Raw genomic sequence first — 23,286 nt, 5'->3', positions numbered from 1 at the left:
CAATAACACAGGCAAAATGACTAACACTCAGCATTATTATAGCAGTATCTGACCTATTTCCATTCATATTGTGCACTTTACACCCAAAAATAAAATCAGCAATCATCCACTTTACACCCATTGTACCCCCACTAAACGTCTCCATAATAATATAATCACCCAGCTTCTTAACCTACATAAACTGAAAAAAAAAATTCTCATACAAGTAAGTTATAATAAATCTCATCACATTTTACATAATGGAAATAGGGAAATTATAAAAATAAACTTATATAAATAATAGATATTCCTTACACCCTATAAATTACTTATATGCATGATATTAGCATCATATGTGAATTGAATATCAGGCAAATATTGAAAAGATTGTATTTCAAAATGTTTTATATTAATATCTTCTTTTACAGGTATTTATCGGAAAGACAGCAGCTGTGTCTACAAACCAGAATTTCAAGGATACTTCTGTCAACAGATAGATCATGCAGCCATAGTCATAGAAAATTTGGAAGCAGAAAGTAGAAGTATTTCACCAGTGACGTCCATGACTGAGAGCTTTTTTGATGTCTTCAGTGATATGGTTTCTCAAAACTGTATCTGTCACTCAAAACCTGCATCAAGATTTTATTCTATATTACCTGCATATAAAGTCTCAAAACTTTGTTTTAGTGGTTCAACTCCTCATACCTTAAGACTTCGCCTTATTGGTGGTCAAAATACTACCAAAATTATTCTTGCTATTTTTTATGATATACCTCAAAGCCTTCATGTTTTCATAAAAGGAAATTATACCCCACCAACTCCTTTTTCTTCAGAATCTCTTCTAATGAAAACTGGGCATGGTACCAATTCCTTTCAGTTGACAAACAGCCTTCTTTATGTTGTCCTCGAAGGAGATGATCCTATAGAGATATACACAAACATATCAATTCATATGGCTTTCACCATAGTTGGAATGACTGGAGAAGACAGTCAAAAACAATTGATCATTCAACTTGCTGATATTGTTCAAATTGACCAGTCTCAGATCAGAATACTCCAGAATGTTCTAGGTAGTGATAACTCGCTGAAAATTATCACCGACTTTACCTCTAAGAGAAATCTTCACTGCCCTCCGATTTTGTCATTTAACAATTTTACTGCTGATATGCAGACAATTTTACATACTGATATGCAAGAAACTTTTCAAGCAAAAACAAAATACAAAGTCAGGCAATTGCAAAATGCCATTTATCCCCTGTCAAATGTGGTGATTGTGGAAATCAGTGATACGCCACTATCAGGTCCCCCCATTTCAGGAACTGTTCTCACTCCTCCATTGTCATATGACAGATTTAACAATTTGACAAACACTATTATAAATGACCAACAGACTGGGAAGTTGGAACAATGTTTAAATCTGCAAATAGATTCTTTAGTGGTGATCCAGCCCTCCTTATTCTCTGCAGCAGACATTGTTGGGTAAGTGTAACTTAAGAATATATTTTAAAATATGCTTCACAAAATCTGCTTTTTTGTCTAGTTGTTTACATTCCTAATATGGCAAGGGAAACAGTGGAATTCAAATGGCTTATTAATCACTAGTCGGTGTCTTAATTAAGGATGCAATTGCAGGTTTTGTCAGTCTGAACAATCTTTTATATGTATTTATGTATGTGATTGTTTAATCAGTTTATACTAATTGAAAAACCTTTATGACACAGCATTTTTCTTTGTAATACCCCTTTAACAGATTATACAATTAAGCAAAATTGTAAAACTTTTTAAACTTCAGTATAGGTTGAAAGATAGCTGCATTTGTTAGGAAATTGACAATCTTTAATAGTCTGTTCTGCAAAAATGGTCTATCTACAGAGAGGGCTCCTCTGCCTGAAATAATTGCCAGGTTATCCCTGATAACTTTCAGGAAACATATTAGGTGGTGTCATAGAAAACCATAGGAAATTGTAGGCCTTATTCAATAAAGATTTTTTTTCTATAGATACTGAAAGCGGAAAAGTCATTTCTAAATATGGTTCTATGTACTAAACACTCTCCCAATACCACTAAATGGCAGAATATGCTCAGTACATTTAGGCCATATATCAAGCATAAGGCCTTGACTTATATTTGTTTTTTAATTAGTGGTGAATATTGTTCATGGAAGAGATATAGTACAAGGACTTTGACAAGAGATTTGCCTGAAACTACACGTATAATAGACTTAGCTGCAATCTCCATTTGCTGTACCAAGGGAAGAATAGATAGAAACCCCCCCCACAATAATCTGTCCTAGAAGAGACAATTACATGCCCTAAAGTCATCAAGACAGCATTTGAAAGGAAAAAGGCATGACCTTGGTATTGTTTGAAGATGGAAAAAGTACCAATAATTAGACATACATGAACAAGACTTCCAGTTAGGAAAGCACAAATTCAATGATCTTTCTATTCTAAAACTCATAAAGCCAGTACAACACTAAAAATGTTCAATTGTCTAAAAGACAGATGAAAAAGAATGGAAAGCAGGCCGGTATGCTTCACTTGTAAATCAGGCATTACATCTTTCTGTCATGGCATAGTCTAAAGTTTGATAGGAAATCCAAGAGTATCATGATGCTAGATCTGCACAGTAATCTTCCAATAGTCTACCCCAAATTTAGGTGATTAGAGCATGGTATATAGCTATCTAGACAGTGCATCAGTGTTGAAAAATATGTTTTTTGAATAGATGCAAATCTCAGCAAACTGGGTTACTTAAAGGGAACACTTAGTATGGGTACAAAAAGTAGCTCATTTAGGACCTAGTCTCAGAAATATTTCTGTCAATAATATTTACAAATTGGTGCAGAGTACTTATTTGTGAAGAATGCCTATATGCACGTTAAACAAAGCCCTTCTGAATTGTTAAACTTATAAAAGACAATTAAATTAGTCTTCTTATATTTACCCATATTTAAAAAATTATTTGTTCCAGATCTAAAATGTTGTTCATTTTGGACTTTCCTTAAGGCAAGACAAAAGACTTGCATTTTCCTTGTTAACTTTTAATGTGTTTTTAATTTACTGGCTAATTTATGTGATGGTATTTTAATATGAAGAGGTCTGCTGGTTTTCTAATGATGTCTGTGTACTACTTTGAGACATATTTGGTTAGTATTGGAAGTATGTACTGTACATATTTATTTTAGAAAGAGGAAATATTCTTATCTGAATTAGAAATATTTGAACAAGAGTGAACATGAAGTTGGTGGATTTCAGTATGGTTCGATTTTGTCATCAATTTCAGAATTTCCCTAGGCTTGTTGGGGAAATTAGTCAAACTTGTTACTTTGACATTTTCTATAGATTTGAGAAATGAATGTATTTCAATATCCTGGGTTTATAAGTTTGACATTAGACAATTTATTTTCACCTGGGGTAAAACATTCATTGGCCAATAAGTTTGATAATAGGAATCCACCACTTAATCAGTTTCTGCCTACCCTGAAAGTATAACTAATTTTGAGTTCTTGGCTGATGCGAGAGGTGAAGCAAAAGATTGGCAGTCAGTGACTGAGCACAGCCCTCAGACAAATTAGGCCTAATTCTCTGTGCACTGTCTCTGGTTATTTGATCAATAGTCACACAGGGGCCAATTTTCAGCAAGCCATTAAGGGGGTCATTTTCGAAGCGTATCGCACATGATAGCTAGCTCGGGGAGGAGTCGGGGTGAAGTCAGCCCTTGAAGAAGAGGAGTCGGGGCAGCACCAGGGCCGATGCTGCGGACACATCGCTGGTGGCAAAAGGTAAGGACCCTTATCGCCGCCAGTTTTGCGCCGAATAACTACACCTTTTATGGTTTAGTTAATCGGTGCAAAAGCCGGCAGCCAGCGCACCGCAGTGGTGCGATGGCTGCCGGCTTTCGCAGGCCCCCCCCCCCCCCCCCTGCTACCACCGGATTTTCTAAGGTCTGCAACCTTAGAAAATCCAGCTCTAAGTGACAACTTATCCAGCTACGTTAAACTGTATTTTCAGCTAGGCTGAGGCTGAAATTTTCCTAATTCTAGCCAGCTAAAACGTAGTCTGCACAAAGAGATAGCTGCTTAACTTAGCCAGTTAGCTCTGAAAAACAGGACTAACTTGGGGCCATCCAGAATTTGATTGGTTAAATATTGCCTCCTCTTGAAACTAGGTGATAGGATATTTAAAAAAAAAAATGATCCAGTTGCCTAATTCTGAAGATTACTTTAAAAATCTAACCCATATTTACACAGATCTGCATTCTTCTTGAGTGTCTTGTGCAGCGCACACACACTGAGTTAATTTGTGAAAAAGAAATAATTTTCTTGTTTTGGTGATTTTGTTAATGTGGCACCCACCCCTCTAGGTTAGCATCCCATTATTCATCTGGAAAGTAGGGTTGTGCATTCGTTCCCTACAAATTGGCAATCCACAACGTATAGGGCCATATTCGTTGTATTTGGGGGGAAGCGAAATGTATCGCGATTCCCCATGAATACAACAAATCTTCGCTGAATTATTTGGCTGCGTAAAGGAGCAAATTTAAACAAACCCCCACCCTCCTGACCCCCTCAAGACTTACCAAAACTACCTAGAGGTCTGGTGGGGGGTCCGGGAGCCATCTCCTGCACTCAACTCTCGGCTGCCGGTATTCAAAATGGTGCCGATAGCCTTTGACCTACTATGTCACAGGGGCTACTGGTGCCATTGGTCATCCCCTGTCACATGGTAGGAGCAATGGATGGTCGGCGCCATCTTGTGCTCCTACCATGTGACAGGGGCTGACCAATGGCACCGGTAGCCCCTGTGACATATTAAGGGCAAATGCTATCGGTGCCATTTTGAATAATGGAAGCTGAAAGCCTGTGTGCAGGAGGTCACTCCCGGAACCCCGCTGGACTTTTGGCAAGTCTTGTGGGGGTCAGGAGGGACCCCCAAGACTTGCCAAAAGTCCCTGGTGGTCCAGCGGGGGTCTGGGAGCAATCTCCTGCACTCAGGCCGTCAGCTGCCAGTAATCAAAATGGCGCTGATAGCCTTTGCCCTTACTATGTCACAGGGGCTTCCAATGCCATTGATCAGCCCCTGTCACATGGTAGGAGCACAAGATGGCGCCGACCATCCATTGCTCCTACCATGTGACAGGGGCTGACCCCCTGCTGGACCACCAGGGAGTTTTGGTAAGTCTTGGGGGGGGGTCAGGAGGGTGGGGGTTGTAGTTAATTTAATTTTAGCTGGGAACTGAATAAGAATTGATGTATAAACGTATCGGGGGGCCCCCTTGCCGAATGCAATGTAACTGCTCCCCGACGAATCCGAATCCCAAATGCAACATATGGTGTCCCTCTGCACATCCCTACTGGAAAGCATAACACAGTTCAGCACCTCCTCTAGAAGCTGCCTGAGTGGGTGGATCTTTCTTATAAGTAGGGACTAAGACAAAAAGAGGTGTGGTATTTAAGTTCAGCTTATGGGGAGTGAGGATCTCCAGTTGTATTTTTTTGAGGGTAAGGCCTAATCCCCTCACTGCTCTATATTTTTAGAGACTATTCCTCCTAGGTGCTACCTGCCTGACTGGAGGTTGGTCTCAACTTAGAAGAGATTTTGTTGAGAGCTTTGCTAATTTTGAGAGATCACTCGAGTGGCAGCCTGGTCATTTTAGTGAAGACAGTTTCCCCTGATCCAGATGCCAGGACACTGAAGGCCTGATAGAACCTTGTCTAGGAGAGAGACAGGTCTACAGGGCAGTGATTCCCCTTTAGAGAAGATTTTTGACTGTAAGAAATTTATACTATTTTGATTTGACAGGAGGTTTTTTTGTCTACTCCTCCTTGCCGGGAGTTGGGCTGGAAAAGCACAGTTCTGCAATTTATCATCAGACCCGTCCTTCTGAGAGGTCCATTAACTATAAGGAAGAAGGCGAACAAAATCTGAAAACCCTCAACAGGATATTCACCCCATAGGGACACGGGCACAGGCTCAGGATTTTTCTATGTTCTACAGGGTACAGAGTGGGATTTTTCCCAATTACTGGACTCTTTACACTCATAGCAGACGTGGTATGATTTGCATAAGGAACCTAAGCCAGAGACACAAAGCAGAAAGACAGTCAGCTGTAATTTCTTTTATTCAGAATTGAACATTGATTTAACTTTTGGAAGAATCAGTAAACTATGATTTGAACACCCAGTTCTGTGTCCAGTGCATTTGCCCCTGCAGCACTACAGCATCACAGACTACAGAGGGGATTACAAACAAGGTTCTTAGAAAAGCCCCTCACTGCCTGGGCCATAAGCATCAGCTTCCCCCCACAGAAAGGACCCACGCTTTGGGGATAAGGGACGGGAGTAAAGAAAATTAGTGTAGACAGCTCAATAACTATAAATTACTTTGTATGCCCTTGAAGAAATACGTCATTTAAAAAAAGGGTTGCATTAATGTGCCATCATAGTAGCCGGATGTAAGTAGATCACTGTTCAGTAGTCTGCCATCACCCCAGATCTGCATTCTTACTCAGCATCTTATATAGTATACAAAGAGTAGGTGGATTTATTTAGGCGAAATAACATAGAAGGAAAATTGTTTGTAGAAACAGATACTTAAAAGAAAGATAGTAACATATAATAAAATAGTAATGACGGCAGAAAAAAAACAAATGGTCAATCCAGTCTGTCCAGCAAACTTAAGAACATAAGAACATAAGAAATTGCCATGCTGGGTCAGACCAAGAGTCCATCAAGCCCAGCATCCTGTTTCCAACAGAGGCCAAAACCAGGCCACAAGAACCTGGAAATTACCCAAACACTAAGAAGATCCCATGCTACTGATGCAATTAATAGCAGTGGCTATTCCCTAAGTAAAATTGATTAATAGTCATTAATGGACTTCTCCTCCAAGAACTTATCCAAACATTTTTTTGAACCCAGCTACACTAACTGCACTAACCACATCCTCTGGCAACAAATTCCAGAGCTTTATTGTGTGTTGAGTGAAAAAGAATTTTCTCCGATTAGTCTTAAATGTGCTACTTGCTAACTTCATGGAGTGCCCCCTAGTCCTTCTATTATTCTATTCTATTATTCTATTCTAACTTCTTATGATAGTAACTACCGCTCCATGCAGGATACCCTCAAGTCTTATGTTAATGGTAGTAATATTAAAATTCAAAACCAAGCAACTGTCAAACCCACAACAAAATGACTGCTAGCAACATTTTTAGAGTGAGCAGCCTTCCTGATAATTCATACAATGTTGCTGCTTGAATGTGCTCTGTTTTCAGACTTGGCTACAGAAGCAGTCCTGTGCTTTTTCGATAATGCCTGCATATCACTACCCTAGACCATAAAAGTCGGTGCCCAGTGTTGATTGTCATCTGAATCCAATTCCACTTATCTTCCCCCCCCCCCCCCGCCATTGAAGTGGAGAGCAATGTTCTAGTTGCGTAGGATTCATGTATGCTAATTGGTTAAGGGTAATAATCCCCATGTGTCAAATTCATGTAAGCTAATTGATTAAGAGTAGTACTCCCCATGCCTTCTGTTAGAGGTAGCAGCCGCAGCTCCATGCTGGTCATCCCCCATACACCCTTTTCTTAATTTCCAACTCTAGCCTATAGGGATCCACAGTGTTTATCCCATGCCTTTTTGAATTTGTTTACTGTTTTTGTCTTCATCACCTCTTCCGGAAGAGAATTCCAGGCATCCACCACTATTTCCATGAAGAAATATTTCCTGATGTTGGTTCTAAATCATCCCCCCTAACGTTTCATATTTTGAACCCTAGTTCTACTGTTTGCTTTCCTCCAGAATAGATTTGAGGAACATGTATCATTAAAAACATTCAGGTATCTGAAGGTCTATATCATATCTCCCCTACACCTCCTCTCTTCCAGGGTATACATATTCAGATACTTCAGTCTCTCCTCATAAGTCTTCTGGTACAGACTCCACACCATTTTGGTTGCCCTTCTCTGGAACACCTCCATGTATTTGTGAACTTTCATTCTGGGAATGTTTGTCTCATACGCTATTGGCATTTTGGCAGTGTAGCTGACTTGGCTTACTGCCTGCCCAGTGCCTGCCTAATACCCATCATTTTTAAGACTGAACCAAATCACAGTGAACCTCCAAGATGTGGTAGGCCTGATTGACAAACTGAATAGTAAATCACCTGGACCGGATGGTATATACCCCAGCATTTTGAAGGAACTAAAAAATGAAATTTCAGACCTATTAGTAAAAAATTTATAACCTATCTTTAAAATCATCCATTGTACCTGAAGACTGGAGGATAGCTAATGTAACCCCAATATTTAAAAAGGGCTCCGGGGGCAATCCGGGAAACTACAGACCAGTTAGCCTGATTTCAGTGCCTGGAAAAATAGTGGAAAGTGTTCTAAACATCAAAATCACAGAACATATAGAAAGACATGGGTTAATGGAACAAAGTCAGCATGGCTTTATCCAAGGCAAGTCTTGCCTCACAAATCTGCTTCACTTTTTTGAAGGAGTTAATAAACATGTAGATAAAGGTGAACCGATAGATGTAGTGTACTTGGATTTTCAGAAAGCATTTGATAAAGTTCCTCATGAGAGACTTCTAGGAAAAGTAAAAAGTCATGGGATAGGTGGTGATGTCCTTTTGTGGATTACAAACTGGCTAAAAGACAGGAAACAGAGAGTAGGATTAAATGGACAATTTTCTCAGTGGAAGGGAGAGGGCAGTGGAGTGCCTCAGGGATCTGTATTGGGACCCTTACTTTTCAATATATTTATAAATGATCTGGAAAGAAATACGACGAGTGAGGTAATCAAATTTGCAGATGATACAAAATTGTTCAGAGTAGTTAAATCACAAGCAGATTGTGATAAATTGCAGGAAGACCTTGTGAGACTGGAAAATTGGGCATTCAAATGTCAGATGAAATTTAATGTGGATAAGTGCAAGGTGATGCATATAGGAAAAAATAACCCATGCTATATTAGTTACACAATGTTAGGTTCCATATTAGGTGCTACTACCCAAGAAAGAGATCTAGGCGTCATAGTGGATAACACATTGAACTTGTCGGTTCAGTGTGCTGTGGCAGTCAAAAAAGCAAACAATGTTGGGAATTATTAGAAAGGGAATGGTGAATAAAACGGAAAATGTCATAATGCCTCTGTATCGCTCCATGGTGAGGCCACACCTTGAATACTGTGTACAATTCTGGTCACCACATCTCAAAAAAGATATAATTGTGTTGGAGAAGGTACAGAGAAGGGCGACCAAAATGATAAGGGGAATGGAACAGCTCCCCTATGAGGAAAGACTAGAGGTTAGGACTTTTCAGCTTGGAGAAGAGACGGCTGAGGGGGGGATATGATAGAGGTGTTTAAAATCATGAGAGGTCTAGAACGGGTAAATGTGAATCGGTTGTTTACTCTTTCGGATAATAGAAAGACTAGGGGGTACTCCATGAAGTTAGCATGTGGCACATTTAAAACTAATCGGAGAAAGTTCTTTTTCACTCAATGCACAATTAAACTCTGGAATTTATTGTCAGAGGATGTGGTTAGTGCATTTAGTATTAGGGATGTGCAGCAGGGATGGATTTGTCCCATTCAGTATTCGTATTCGTCGGGACCCAAATCCGTTGCATCCATTCTCGGGGGACCCTGAACCGTTCATTAGTTACATATGTATCTGTTTCCCCCCAAAAAACCCCATCTCAACCCTTTAAATTTAATTTACTACAACCCCCACCCTCCTGACCCCCCCAAGACTTCCCAAAAGTTCCTGGTGGTCCAGCGTGGGTCCTGGAGCGATCTCCTGCACTCGGGCCGTCTGCTGCCGGTATTCAAAATGGCACTGATGGCCTTTGCCCTTATTATGTCACAGGGGCTACCAGTGCCATTGGTCATCCCCATCACATGGTGGAGCCCAAGATGGCGCCAGCCGTCCATTGTTCCTACCATGTGACAGGGGCCAACCAATGGCACCGGTAGCCCCTGTGACATAGTAAGGGCAAAGGCTATCGGCGCCATTTTGAATACTGGCAGCCAACGGCCCGAGTACAAAAGATCGCTCCAGGACCCACACTGGACCACCAGGGACGTTTGGCAAGTCTTGGAGGGGGGGGGGTTCAGGAGGGTGGGGGTTTATTCGTTGGTATATACATTGCAGATTGCCAATACGTTGCAAACGAATGCACATCCCTAGTTAGTATAGCTGTGTTTAAAAAAGGATTGGATAAGTTCTTGGAGGAGAAGTCCATTACCTGCTATTAAGTTGACAGCCAGTGCTATTACTAGCAACAGTAACATGGAATAGACTTAATTTTTGGGTACTTGCCAGGTTCTTATGGCCTGGATTGGCCACTGTTGGAAATAGGATGCTGGGCTAGATGGACTCTTGGTCAGACCCAGTATGGCATGTTCTTATGTTTGTTGCTATTGTTCTGTCAGTATGTGGCTGCTGCTGCTGTTGCAGTTGCCACTAAGTCATGTATGTACTGTAGCATGTCTATTGTATAATACCTGAAACATTGTTTGTATTAAGATGTAAAGAACATAAATTATGCTAGTGGTGCCCCAGTAGACTGGCAATGCTTTCTCATGTGGTGTGCGCTCACATGTGTTGTAATTGATATGCTGCAGTATGAACCCTACCTATCTGATGCTTTCATCACTGACCTTGCCAATGCTTTCTGCTGCCACTCAGGATCAGTTAGTGGTTAGTGGGGCTGGAAGTAGCTCAGAGTGATGTTTCTTGATGTAAGCTTTCGAGGGTGTTGTTCCCAGGCACATGCCCTCCTTCCCCCAACAGACAGAAGTATCACATACTCTGCAGCAAACTAGAGATTTGCATGCTGCCATCCGATATCAACCCCAAATAGTCCTATGTCTAGGATCTTCTTTCTGTCAACATGCAGAGCAGGGAACAAGACTATACTTTTCATCCTTCTCCTCCTCTGCCATCTCCAACACTAGGGATGTGCATTTGTTTGGAATATATGAGTACTTCAAACAAAACAGAACAGAACAGAACAGAAGGACGATGGAACAGAAGGACACTGGAACAGTAGGATGCTGGAACAAGACTGGAACAAGACTGGAACAAGACTATGAACGCAGAGGCAAACTAGTACACTTACAGTGCTGACCCGATTGTCAAGGCAAGGAAGTGCAGGCAGGGACTTCCTTATATTGTTTGATCAATCATGGCACGCCGCGGAGCTAGGACCCACCCCTGGCCCTACAAGAGGCTGGGCAGTCCGTGCGCGCGCCACTGGAGACGCCGAAATCCAGTGTGAGGCCTGGTGCACAGTGGAAGGCCCGGAGACCACCGCCGCAGGATGCCAAGGCCTGGAGGAGCTCGCGGCTGCTGCTGGGGAGGCCGACCATGACCTGCAGAGGAGCTAGCGAGGTGAGCAGTCCCATGCATAAGCCGGACGTGGACGGGGCACGCAACACTAGATATGGGAAAAAGGGGTGAGGTGGTCAAATTTGCTGACGATACAAAATTATTCAAAGTTGTTAAATCACAAGAGGATTGTGAAAAATTCAAGGGAGACTTTGCAAGACTGGGAGATGACATTTAATGTGGACAAGTGCCAAATGATATATGTAGGGAAAAGCAACCCAAATTATAGCTACATAATACAAGGTTCTACTTTGTGAGTCACCATCCAGGAAAAGGATCTAGGCGCCATCGTGAATAATATATTCAAATCCTCTACTCAGTGTGCAGCAGCAGCAACCAAGAAAGCAAATAGATTGCTAGGAATGGAAAGGAATGGAAAATAAAACAAAGAATATCATAATGCCTCTGTATCCATTCTGTGGTGCAACCACACCTTGAGTATTGTGTGCAGTTTTGGTCACTGCAACTCAAAAAAGACATAGCAGAATTAAAAAAGGTTGACCAAAATGATAAATGGGATGGAACGATTTCCCTATGAGGAAAGGTTCAAGAGGTTAGGGTTTTTCAGTTTGGAGAAGAGACAGCTGAGGGGAGATATGATAATGGTGTATAAAATAATGAGTGGAGTGTAATTGTTATGACTTGTAGGTGTGTGGGCCCTGGGCTGAGGTGAGAGGTGGTACCACCCAAAGGGAGGAGCCCTGTGAGCCTCACCATCAGGAAGTGTGGTCTCAGCAGACGTCAGACACAGCTGTGGAATAGAGTCTTTATTATAAAAGTAGAAAAGGCACAGCCCGCGGAGCGGAGGGGTGCAGGAGGAGGAGATAAGTTCTGAGAAGGGGTACATCCAGAGGGAATGTCTCAGACGTGAATATCCAGTAATGGCCAGCAGAGCGGGATACACCGAAGAAGTCTCTCCGAAGTGATGATGCAGTAATGGCCTGTAGCGCAGGGTACACCGAGGGATTCCTCACTCAGAGATGATGTTGTAGTTAGGGATGTGAATCATGCTTCTGATGATTGAAAATCGTCAGAAATCGGGGGCTCCCCGAAACTGATAGGAAAACCCTACAAAATTGTTCGTGGGGTTCTCTTATCGTTTTGGGGGGAGGGCGGGAAAAACGGCACACCAAAACAATCCCTAAACCCACCCCGACCCTTTAAAACTGATCCCTTAGCTTCGCCCACCCTCCCGAACCCCCCCAAAACTTTTTACAAGTACCTGGTGGTCCAGTGGGAGTCCCGGGAGCGATCTCCCGCTCACGGGCCGTCGGCTGCCACTAATCAAAATGGCTCCGATGGCCCTTTGCCCTTACCATGTGACAGGGTATCCGTGCCATTGGCCGGTCCCTGTCACATGGTAAGAGCACTGGATGGCCCGCGCCATTTTTAAGGTGGCGCCAGCCGTCCATTACTCCTACCATGTGACAGGGGCCGGCCAATGGTACGTATACCCTGTCACATGGTAAGGGCAAAGGGCCATCGGCGCCATTTTTATTAGTGGCAGCCGACGGCCCGAGAGCGGGAGATCGCTCCCGGGACTTCCACTGGACCACCAGGTACTTGTAAAAAGTTTTGGGGGGGTTCGGGAGGGTGGGTGAAGCTAAGGGATCAGTTTTAAAGGGTCGGGTGGGTTTTTTTGTTTATTGGCTCGGGCACAGCCGATAAAAAAAAACCATGATTGGGCCACACAAAAACAAATTAACGATGTGTATCGGAACCGGAATCGGAACCGATTCTGGTTCCGATTCACATCTCTAGTTGTAGTGGCCCTGGTATGGGTACACTGGCGAGGGACCTGTAGCGATGGTGTGGCAATGACCTGCAGCACAGGGTACACCGAGGTGGCTCCTCACTAGTGCTGGCACGGAGGTGGCCCGAGGTACGGGGTGCACCGGAGAGGATCTCAGAATAAAGCTGGTTCAGTAGTAGTCCGTGGAGTCAAGGTACTAACAGAGAGATAGTTCCAGGAGAGGTCCCGGGGAGTGGGAATAGACCACAGTCCAAGGCAGAAGGCCCTCCGAGGAGTGGATAGCCAGAGACAAAGAAGGGCCCCCGAGAAGCGGGTACCCAGAGTGTCTCACGCCGAAGTGCTGGAACTGGAACAGGAAGTCCATACGAGAGAATCGGATTCAGCAATGAGGGAGCTCCTTGCTAACTCTTTGATAGGAAGGGCCAGGTAGCTTAAGTGCAGACATTCCCCGAGGTTCCCATGCTTAATACTGGCCTGTGCTTGCGCGTGAATGCTAAGTGATCCCATGAGCAAGATGGTGGTTGGCAGCGCCCATGCTGTCCCGGGAATGCCAGCGAGGTCAACGGTAGCTGGTGGAGGCTGTTACTTTCCCAAATGATGTCAGGGCTGCATAAAAAGAGGTGAGCATTAGTGGTCACAGCCGTCTATGACCAACTGGCATAACAGTAATGAGTAAACGCAAATTAGTTACTGTATATACTTGTGTATAAGTCGAAAAATGTTACCCTCAAAAATTGTCCTTCAAATTGTGGTCATCTTATCCACGGGTCAATCTACATAGTGCTGGTTTGACAGCACTTGCAGTTGCACAGGCACAACCTCCTCCTTCCCTAGCCAGGGTTTTATTAACGCACTTAGAGCCACATGGCCAAAGCATGCCACTGGGACCCCATGGAGGAGAAGGGAGAATGTGCCTTAATGACTGCAAGTTCATCATCATTGTCCTCCTCATAGCAGCAGCGAGGAATCTGGAGGAGTTGTGTTGGAGAAGCTCTCCTACCGCTACACTGGGTGACCGCAGAGGGAAGAGGAAAGACATTCTTGAGCAAGTGCCGTCATTGTCCAGATAGCAGCAGGTGAATAAAGGCATTGGGAGGGGGAAAGGATTTAAACAGGAGGGGCAGCCATGGTGGAGGGAGGGAAGGATTCATACAGTAAGGACATTTTCTTAAGTTGCTAAATGATGTTTCTTATGAGACACTTTATTCTGCTTCTAAAAAATAAATAAAAGTGATTTTCTTGTTGGTTTGTTTCTTAGTATGATTTCACCATTTCATAAGCTCCCTAGGCTTTACCCTTGACTTATCCATGGGTGACAGATAATTCTTGATTTTGAGGCCAAAAAAAATACCCTCCACTTATACATGAGATCAACTTATACACGAGTATATTCAGTATTTACTCTTTCAAAAATTACAAAGACTCAGGGACATTCAATGAAGTTACTAGGTGCTACATTTAAGACAAATAGGAGAAAATATTATTTTTTTACTCAATACATAATTAAACTCTGGAATTCATTACTGGAGGATATGGTAAAATATGTTAGTGTGGTTAGGTTTAAAAAAGATTTAGACAAGTTCCTGGAAGAAAAGTCCATAAACTATTATTAAAGTGGACTTGGATAAATCCACTTCTTATCCTTAGGATAAGCAGCATGAAATCTATTGACCCTTTGGGTTCCTGCCAGGTACTTGGGACCTGGCTAGGCCACTGTTGGAAACAGGATACTGGGCTTGATGAACTTTGGTCTGACCCAGTATGGCAAATATTATTTTCTTATCAGAATTGAGATGGACCAGTATTTTGCAGAATTCATTCACTGTCAAAAAGCCATCAATGGAGAAAAGATGCTGCACTTTCTTACAAATGGTACTCTGTAGCATTATTAAAAAAAAAAGTACATTAATATTGGTTTCAGGGGAGACCACCAAAACTAATCTGAGGACCTGTCTTCTATTCAAAGCAGCAGCATGAAATCCATGGAAAAAGGGGCATCTATCTCCCAAGTCAAGCCCTTCTTCCACTAAAGTGACAGGCAAACAGAACACACACCCATATCAGCAGCAAGCCACCATGGAGCAGATTGAATGTTTTACTAGATCACTGTCCCATAGAAAGAGGCAGGTGGCATAAATGGCGGTGACATGATTCAGCTGGGAAATGATAGCCCTGGGCAACCAGTTCCTGCAGATCATGGGATTTAGGCGACTGCTGCATCTCTTGGCCCTTAATTACAAAGCGCCCTCCAGGTCAACGTACAATAGGCAGATTATCTCCACTCTGTAACTCAGTGCTGTAATGGAGGTTTGGCGCAGGAAAGACTGGGCACTTTGTAGAGTATTTTAAGGATTAGCAATACCCTGTCAGCTGTTACTTCCTCCCCCACCTTTATCCCCCATCCCCCATGTCCACCACAAAATGGGCTCATCTGACAAGGCCATAGCAACAGTGGTCAGCAACAGAGAGTCCTCTCAGCAAAGGAGACCCAGGCACTAATTTCAGTCAAACACTATCTCGCAGTCAAGGACATATTCACAGAAGGGATGTGCAGCAGGGACGGCTTCGTCTCATTTGGTATTCATATTCGTGGGGAGCCAAATCCGTTGCATCCATTCTTGGGGGAGCCCGATCTGTTCATTAGTTTCGTATGTATTCGTTTCCCAAAAAACCCTCCATCCCAACCCTTTAAATTAATTAACTACAACCCCTACCCTCCTGACCCCCACAAGACTTACCAAAAGTCCCTGGTGGTCCATTGGGGGTCCTGGCGCGATCTCCTGCACTCGAGCTGTTGGCTGCCGGTATTCAAAATGGCGCCGATAGCCTTTGCCCTCACTATGTCACAGGGGCTACTGGTGCCATTGGTCGGCCCCTGTCACATGGTAGGAGCAATGGACGGCCGGCACCATCTTGTGACAGCGGCCGACCAATGGCACCGGTAGCCCCTGTGACATAGTAAGGGCAAAGGCTATCGGCGCCATTTTGAATACCGGCAGCCGACGGCACAAGTGCAGGATATGGCTCCAGGACCCCCTGCTGGACCACCAGGGACTTTTGGCCTTTGCCCTTACTATGTCACAGGGGCTATCAGTGCCATTGGTCACCCCCTGTCACATGGTAGGAGCAGAAGATGGCGCCTGCTGTCCATTACTCCTACCATGTGACAGGGGCCGACCAATGGCACAGGTAGCCCCTGTGACAGTGAGGGCAAAGGCTATCGGCGCCATTTTGAATGCTGGCAGCTGACAGCCTGAGTACAGGAGATCGCTCCAGGACCCCCGCTGGACCACCAGGGACTTTTGGTAAGTCTAGTTAGATACATTGTATTCGTGGGGGTTCGTGGGGGTTCACCATAAGTTTCGTGACCCCACGAATACAACGAATAGGGACGTTTATGTTGTGGATTGGCAATACGTCGAAAACGAATGCACACTCCTAATTCACAGATCCATTGACATACTAGGCACATAAGGCTGCGATCTGGCTAGAGTAGCCCCTAATTTTCTTTTCTACCCTCCAACTAATTTGCCTAGTGAATTGGTATTTTCAATAGCAGGGTACATTGTGAGTCCACATTGTTCACAGCTGGTGCCAGAATGAGTAGAAAAGTTAGTCTTCATTAAAATAAACCTCCCTCTGCTACATTTCTCTGAATTTCTATGTGAGTACCAAGAGGACAAAGTGCACAGCTACAGTGAACCATTGCCCACTGATTTTGCTCTCAGTGCCTGCTATATTGTTGCCAGTTGCCACTCTTGCCACTGTTCACTGGTCTGCGTCTTGTGCCCTGCTTTTTTGTTTTGGTTACACTGGGGTGTTTTGACCCCAAACAAATACATTAGAAAAGAAAAGAAAAACTTTCTTCTTTCTTGCCACTCTTTGGATGACTTGAGATCCTGGAGCTTTGTTTCTACTGCTGCCTGGCCTGCTCCTGCTGCCCCTCTCACTCCTCATGCCCTGTCTATCTCTTGGTTGAGCTCCTTGCTGTTTTACCTTATCAGTCTTGCAGCCTTGCCTGTTCTGCATATCTCCTGGTTCAGTACCTTACTGGGCTGCTGTATCACTGCTTCTGCCCAATCTGCTCCTCCTGCCCTACCTCTCTCTTGGTTATATTGCGAAGTTTTGGCCTTCAAAACAAATATTTAAAAAATAAAAGAAAGAGAGAAATGTTCTGCTCCTACCCAGCCTCTGTCCTGGTTGAATGCCTATCTGTGTTTTTCTGCCACTGTTACTACCTGGCCTGCTCCTGCCCTTCTTATGGTGCCTTGGAGAAATCTTGTCACTTCTGCTACCATTTTGCCCCTCTCAGTAGTGCCTTTTGGTGTTCATTTCCCCCTTGTAATGTGTTGCGATGTTCTTGCTTCTGTTGATGCTACCTTTTGCCCCTCTATTGGGGCTTAGAGGTTTTCATGCCATTCTTCTTCCTACCCTACTCTGTATCTGTGCTTACTGCCATATCTCTCACCAAATGTATTGCTAACACTCTTCTTTCTGTCTCAATTTGCATTCTGTGCTTGGAAATGGTAATGACTTTCTTCCTGCTTCCTTACCCCTAATTCTATACCTTGGGTTGTTGACCACTATGGCGTTGAGGAGTTAGCCCTCTGTATGCCATATTTCCTCCACTCATCAGATGGAAGAGGATTGGTGTTCGGCAGTCTTTTTGCATTTGGTTTGTTTTTACCTTGGCAGATTCCAGCTCAGTTGTCTTATTTTTTTCCCAAAGGTGTGCTCAATTGTATTAGGCAATATTCATACATTAGGTTAAGCTCCACAACCCTTCACTAAATTGATTACTCAGTTATATATATATATATTTTTTTTTCTTTTGATTCTTTGATATCATTTTGGGACCAGGTATATTGACACAGCCTGCCATGTTCTATGTGGCCTAATGAGAACTTGTCTAATTCTAAAAGTATTTCCTATTTCCTACATTCAATTTCTTGTTCAATACCTGGCAGCATTTTATTGTATTTTAAGCTCATTTTCTACTATGATACTTAGATCAATTTTGGTTTTGATTTGACAGACCCATTTAGTTTAGGCTTTGTTCATTGCTATGGCCTAGATGATCCTACCATGCATTTATAGATCATCAAGGAGGGGGAGTGGAAGGGGAGGGACAACAGAGGAGAGGGAAACTCTAAGCCAGTGGTTCTCAACCCTGTCCTGGGGTCCCCCCAGCCAGTCGGGTTTTCATGATATCCACAATGAATATGCATGAGAGAAAATTTGCATGTTATGGAGGCAGTGTATGCAATTTTTTTCTCATGCATATTCATTGTGGATATCATGAAAACCCGACTGGCTGGGGGTTCCCCAGGACAGGGTTGAGAACCACTGCTCTAAGATGTAATTGTCTTATACAGTTGTCCTGGTGTCCATAAGAGTTAAATGTGTTACAGTGTTTTTTTAACGTTTTTGCTTACAATAAAATGGTTTCAAATAAAGATCATCAAACAATGCAAATGGGCAATTTTCCCACAGACACAAAATGGGAAAAATGCTTTAGTACTTCAGTCCCTTTGTATTGTCACTTTCACAGGGTGCTCAGCTGTTAGACTTTTTTTTTTGCATGTCTTCCACTGTATTTACTTTCTCACCCAATTCTGTGATAACACAAAAGATTGAAACGTGCTTTAAACCCATCTTTGAATCATTTATAAATAGATTACAAGGTGATGGATCAACTCTTGAATCTTGTAGTAAACCACTAATTATGCCACACTAATCAGATCTATCACCATTGATTTAAACCCTCCAGGATAGATCTTTCAACCAACTCTTTATTCATTTGCAAATTTTATCTTCTTTTCCAATGTTCCCAGTTTTACAAGTGCTATATTGGATGCCTAGTAAAGTTCAAATACAACAAGTAACCTCAGCCTTATATTTTGTGTCTAATTCTAACTTTACCAAATTGATCAGTTTATTTTGACAAAGTCTGTGTTTACTCAGGGCACAGACTGTGGGATTTATTTCCAGAAGATGTGTTGGAACAATTAGTATAGCTGGGATTAAAAAGGGTTTAGACGTGATCTTGGAGGAAAAGTCCACAAACCACTATGCCATGTAGGTTTGGGAAAGCCACTACTTACCTTGGTTATGAGCAAGATGTGACCTTTTCTTTGGGCTCCTATTAAGTACTTGTGACCTGAATTGGCCACTGTCTGAGACAGGATACTGAGTTTAATGGACCTTTGGTTTGTCCCAGTATGACATTTCTAAATATGCTTCCTCTACTATATTCCAAATGCTGGTGATGTTAGAAGAACAACTTTGCATATATAAGAATAAATAGTGAGGCTCATGCATCTTATAATCAACCTAACAATGAATTATGTGATGGATAGGGGAGGTTGGCCTAAATATGGAGATGTGTGAATAGTTCATGATGCCTAGTTTCCTTCTTTGATACAGAAATTTGCATGGGGCTGACTGTAAACCAATGGCAGGGCAGCTTTGACAATGCTCAGTATCCACCTGTGGAAAGGCAGCTTTTAATATTCTCTGACATCACAATATACTCTGATCTCCCTTGAGCTCACAATCAAATTAAACTGGTCTGTTTACCTATAAGAAGAAGAGATTCTAAGTGTTAGTGGTGTCATAGGCATGTGAAAAGTACTGGGTACTCTCTATCTGTGTCAGAAATTTGAACGACATTAGATGAATGGTTCAGAATTTATTGTGTGGGCCAGACAGACATGATAAGCCTGATATTCAGTAGGGATGGGCATTCAGGAGAAATAAAATAGGAAATGAGACAAAATTTCCTATTTCATTTTGGGTCATTTTCAAAATGGGACAAGTTAAATTCTGACATCTCCATAGCAGATGGTATCATTTCAAAACTGAAGAAAGATGTTGGATGAAGATCTCCAAGAGCCGGGCACCAGGCCTGGGTATGACCCTAGGTTGAGGTCCAGTGATAGGACCCGGCCCTGGTCCTAGCCTAGACCAAGGCCCAGGCATTGAGGATGTGGCCTCTGGGCCAAGCCCTGGCATTGGATGTGGCCTCTGGGTCAGGTCTTGGCATTTGGCCTGGGACTGGACTGAGGTCCAGGCATTGGGACTGGATCCAGGCCAAGGCCCAGGCATCAGGACTTGGTCACCAGATTGGGCCCTGATTCAAGACAGGGCCCTGGGTCCTAGCCTAGACCAAGTCCCAAGCATCGAGACCATGTCTCAGGACTGGGCCCCAGCTTTGAGCCAAGACCTGGGCCCTAGCCTAGGCCAAGGTACAGCCATCGGGTCCTGTCCTTTGGGTTGAGCCTTGGTCCAGGCCAAGGCCTAGGTAGCGGGACCTGGTCTCTAGAATGGGCTCCAAATTTGAGCCAGGTTTGATGCCCTAGCCTAGGCCGAGGCCCAGGCATCAGTACCCAGCACACAGTCTCCAGACTGGGCCCCGGTGTCGGGCCTGGGCCTAGGCACTGGTGTTGGGACCTAGCCACGAAGCCTTGGCCTTGGGTACAGCCTAGGCCGAGGTCACTGTGACCTACTGTGGCCTAGGCCTGCTTAAGGCGAGGTTTCAGCCTGGGTCTAGGACTCGGCATCAGATCACCCCCAGACCAGGTAAGTGAGGGATGGGGAGGATTCTGACCCTGGCATTTTTTCAGATGGGAGTGATGTGGTGGGGATGGGAGACCTTGGGAGGCCCTGTTTCTTTTTTTTTTCTTTTCTTTGCAATGTTTAATTAATTTTTTAAAAACTAAATGAAATAAACCTTAAACAAAACAAAATTCATGGGGAACCCCCCTGAAAACAAAATGAAAATGAAACAAAATGTTTACTTCTTCACACCCCTAATATTCAGCACCACTTATCTGGTTAGGTTTGGACCTAACCTACTAAGTGGCTTTGGTGGAATATCTGGGTACAGTCTTCTCTGGCACTTAGCCAGCCAACTTTTTTATCTAGCTCAAAAGTTAGCCGGTTAAGGCCTAGATGCAGCAAGCCGTGACCCAGTCGCATGTCTTGGGCAAGGTCGAGTAGATGCTATTTTTCACTTTTAAAGGTTTGAGGGTACGGGAGGAGTGGGGGGTGGACATGGCATCCCTTATGTCTTTGGAAAGGGGGATGGGGAGACTTTATTCATTTTTGATGGGGTTGAGAGGTTGGGGTGGGGCCATTGTTGTGTGAGGACTTTGAATTATTTTACCCTTTTGGGTGTCAGGGCTGCCTCGAGTGTTGGGGTGATTAGGAGGTCAGTCTTGACCCCCACTGAACTTTATTTTTTTGGCATGGGTCTTGGTTTATATTTGCGTGACCCTTTCAATCTAATGTGGGAGCCTTGGGATCCGTATTAGTGTCCCAGAGTTCCCGCGTTAGATTACAGATTCCCCAGGAAGTGTTGTTAATTTATTGCAGCTGACAGCTTTCTAAGTTGGCTGCAATAAATTATTTACATGGAATTGCCTATTAATAGACTGTTTTGTATCAAATTAAAAACAAATCATGCATGCAAATTGTAAGGAAAGCAGGTTATTGTAATTGGTGAAGGAGTCTGGGCAGGGCTATGCAAACAATTGCTTATATCGTGTGATAAACAGCGTATATTGCATGTTACAGCCCTATGAAGGCTTGATGCATCACATTGTAAATGAGGGGCTGTACAGGACATTCCAAAGAGAACCCAATTCTTTGGCTAACTTAGATGATTAAACGCTGATATGCAGCATTATCTGGCTTAGTTAGCCAGCTAAGTGTAGCACTGCTATTTAGCTGCCCTACAGTTAGCCAGAAAAACTTACCCAAGATATCATAAGAAAGCCAAGTATATTCAGCACTACGAATGCACTGCTGAATATCTTGGCTAATTATGCAGCCAGATAGTGGCTGAATATCAACCCTGATGATTTTATAATTAATTTCTGATTTCCTGTGTCATGGGCTGCACCAGAGTTGATGCTACCCAGCTCATGAGACACAAGCTGGGCCCATGGCAGCAACAGGCAGACATGCTACTGACTGGGATTGAAGCAGCTTCACCTATACCAGCCTCTTTCCCTGCATGTTGAGTCTTTGCAGATTGAGCCTTTCGGGTTCTGAGGTCGGTAGAACTTAGAAGAATTTCCATAGCTAAATGAGCAGTCCAAGGGTCAGGGCAGGCAGTGGTCAAACAAAGTCAGTGTCTAGTCAGCAGGTCAAGGTAGGCAGTGGTCCAGCAGGGTCAGAATCCAGACAGAGGGGCAAAGCAGGCAGCGGTCAAGCAGTGACTGTATCTAGGCAAGCGGTCCAAGTCGTCAATGAGAGATCTGTCAAAGGAGAACCAGGGAGGAGGGCGGACAGTGCCAGGAGGCAAGGCAAAGCAGGGTAGAGGAACTCAGCAGAAATTGGAACAAGACAGGGAGCAAGGCAAGGAACCAGAACAAGGAAAGGAACAAAGATAAGGCAGGATCTGGAGAATACCAACGAACACCTGCTAACGCAGGAAGACCTGTTCCTGAGGCATCGGACTGGTGTGAGTTGGGCGTTTAAGTACCCCAGCTTGCCAAAGTTATTGACAAGTGCCAAGCAATTGTTTCCCCACCGTGGGCCTTTAAGCGACTGACATGCATATGCGCATTCACCTAGGGGGTAGCGGAGCAGCAGCTGAGGAGGCGTCAGCAGTGGCTGCATCCTAGGGTCTGGACCTGGCTGGAGGTAAGGTGCGCCGGTCTCAGGACGGGCACCGCAGTCAGCATGTTACATCCTATAGGAAACTAGGCTAAAAAAAAAACCCACACTCATAAAGAAGATGTATCTGTCTTCTTTTAGGTGTGTGGTGGCCTCAGCAACCTTTTCTAAACATAGGATATACATATTTTTATTCTCTTCACAAGGTGACAATCTTTATGATGGAAATTTTCCTAATCTGAGCTTGGCTGAATCCAATTCTTCATAGGGGAATGCTGTGAACTATCTCCTCAGCAGTTTAATTTAACAAGTGTAAAAGTACGTTTGTGTCTACAGGGTATACTGAAAATGCAAGTAGTTCATTGTGAATTTAGTTATGTTTCTATCTTTCATTGTTCTACAGTCATTAAGGTATATTTAATCAGGGACTGGAAAATGTTTTTGAGTAAGTAGTGATTCATTATTTATAATATTATGAAATAACCTCATGGAAATACAAAAACTGACAACAAGTAAAGATTAACTGGTCCA

General features: G+C 43.4%; 1 protein-coding gene across 3 annotated transcripts in view; it reads left to right on the top strand.

The window, feature by feature from the left end:
- The window catches only part of PKHD1 (PKHD1 ciliary IPT domain containing fibrocystin/polyductin), a 1,284,809-nt gene that overhangs the window by 1,101,864 nt on the left and 159,659 nt on the right, over nucleotides 1–23,286 (top strand). For all 3 annotated transcript variants that reach the window (XM_029596114.1, XM_029596113.1, XM_029596115.1), the window contains one exon: nucleotides 408–1,458. In XM_029596114.1, the coding sequence (XP_029451974.1) occupies nucleotides 408–1,458 (1,051 nt within the window). The remainder of the gene's footprint in view (nucleotides 1–407; nucleotides 1,459–23,286) is intronic.

This window comes from Rhinatrema bivittatum, chromosome 3 (genome assembly GCF_901001135.1).
Source record: "Rhinatrema bivittatum chromosome 3, aRhiBiv1.1, whole genome shotgun sequence".
NCBI classification, from domain to species: Eukaryota; Metazoa; Chordata; class Amphibia; order Gymnophiona; family Rhinatrematidae; genus Rhinatrema; species Rhinatrema bivittatum.
This window is presented reverse-complemented; position numbering and strand designations above follow the sequence as displayed.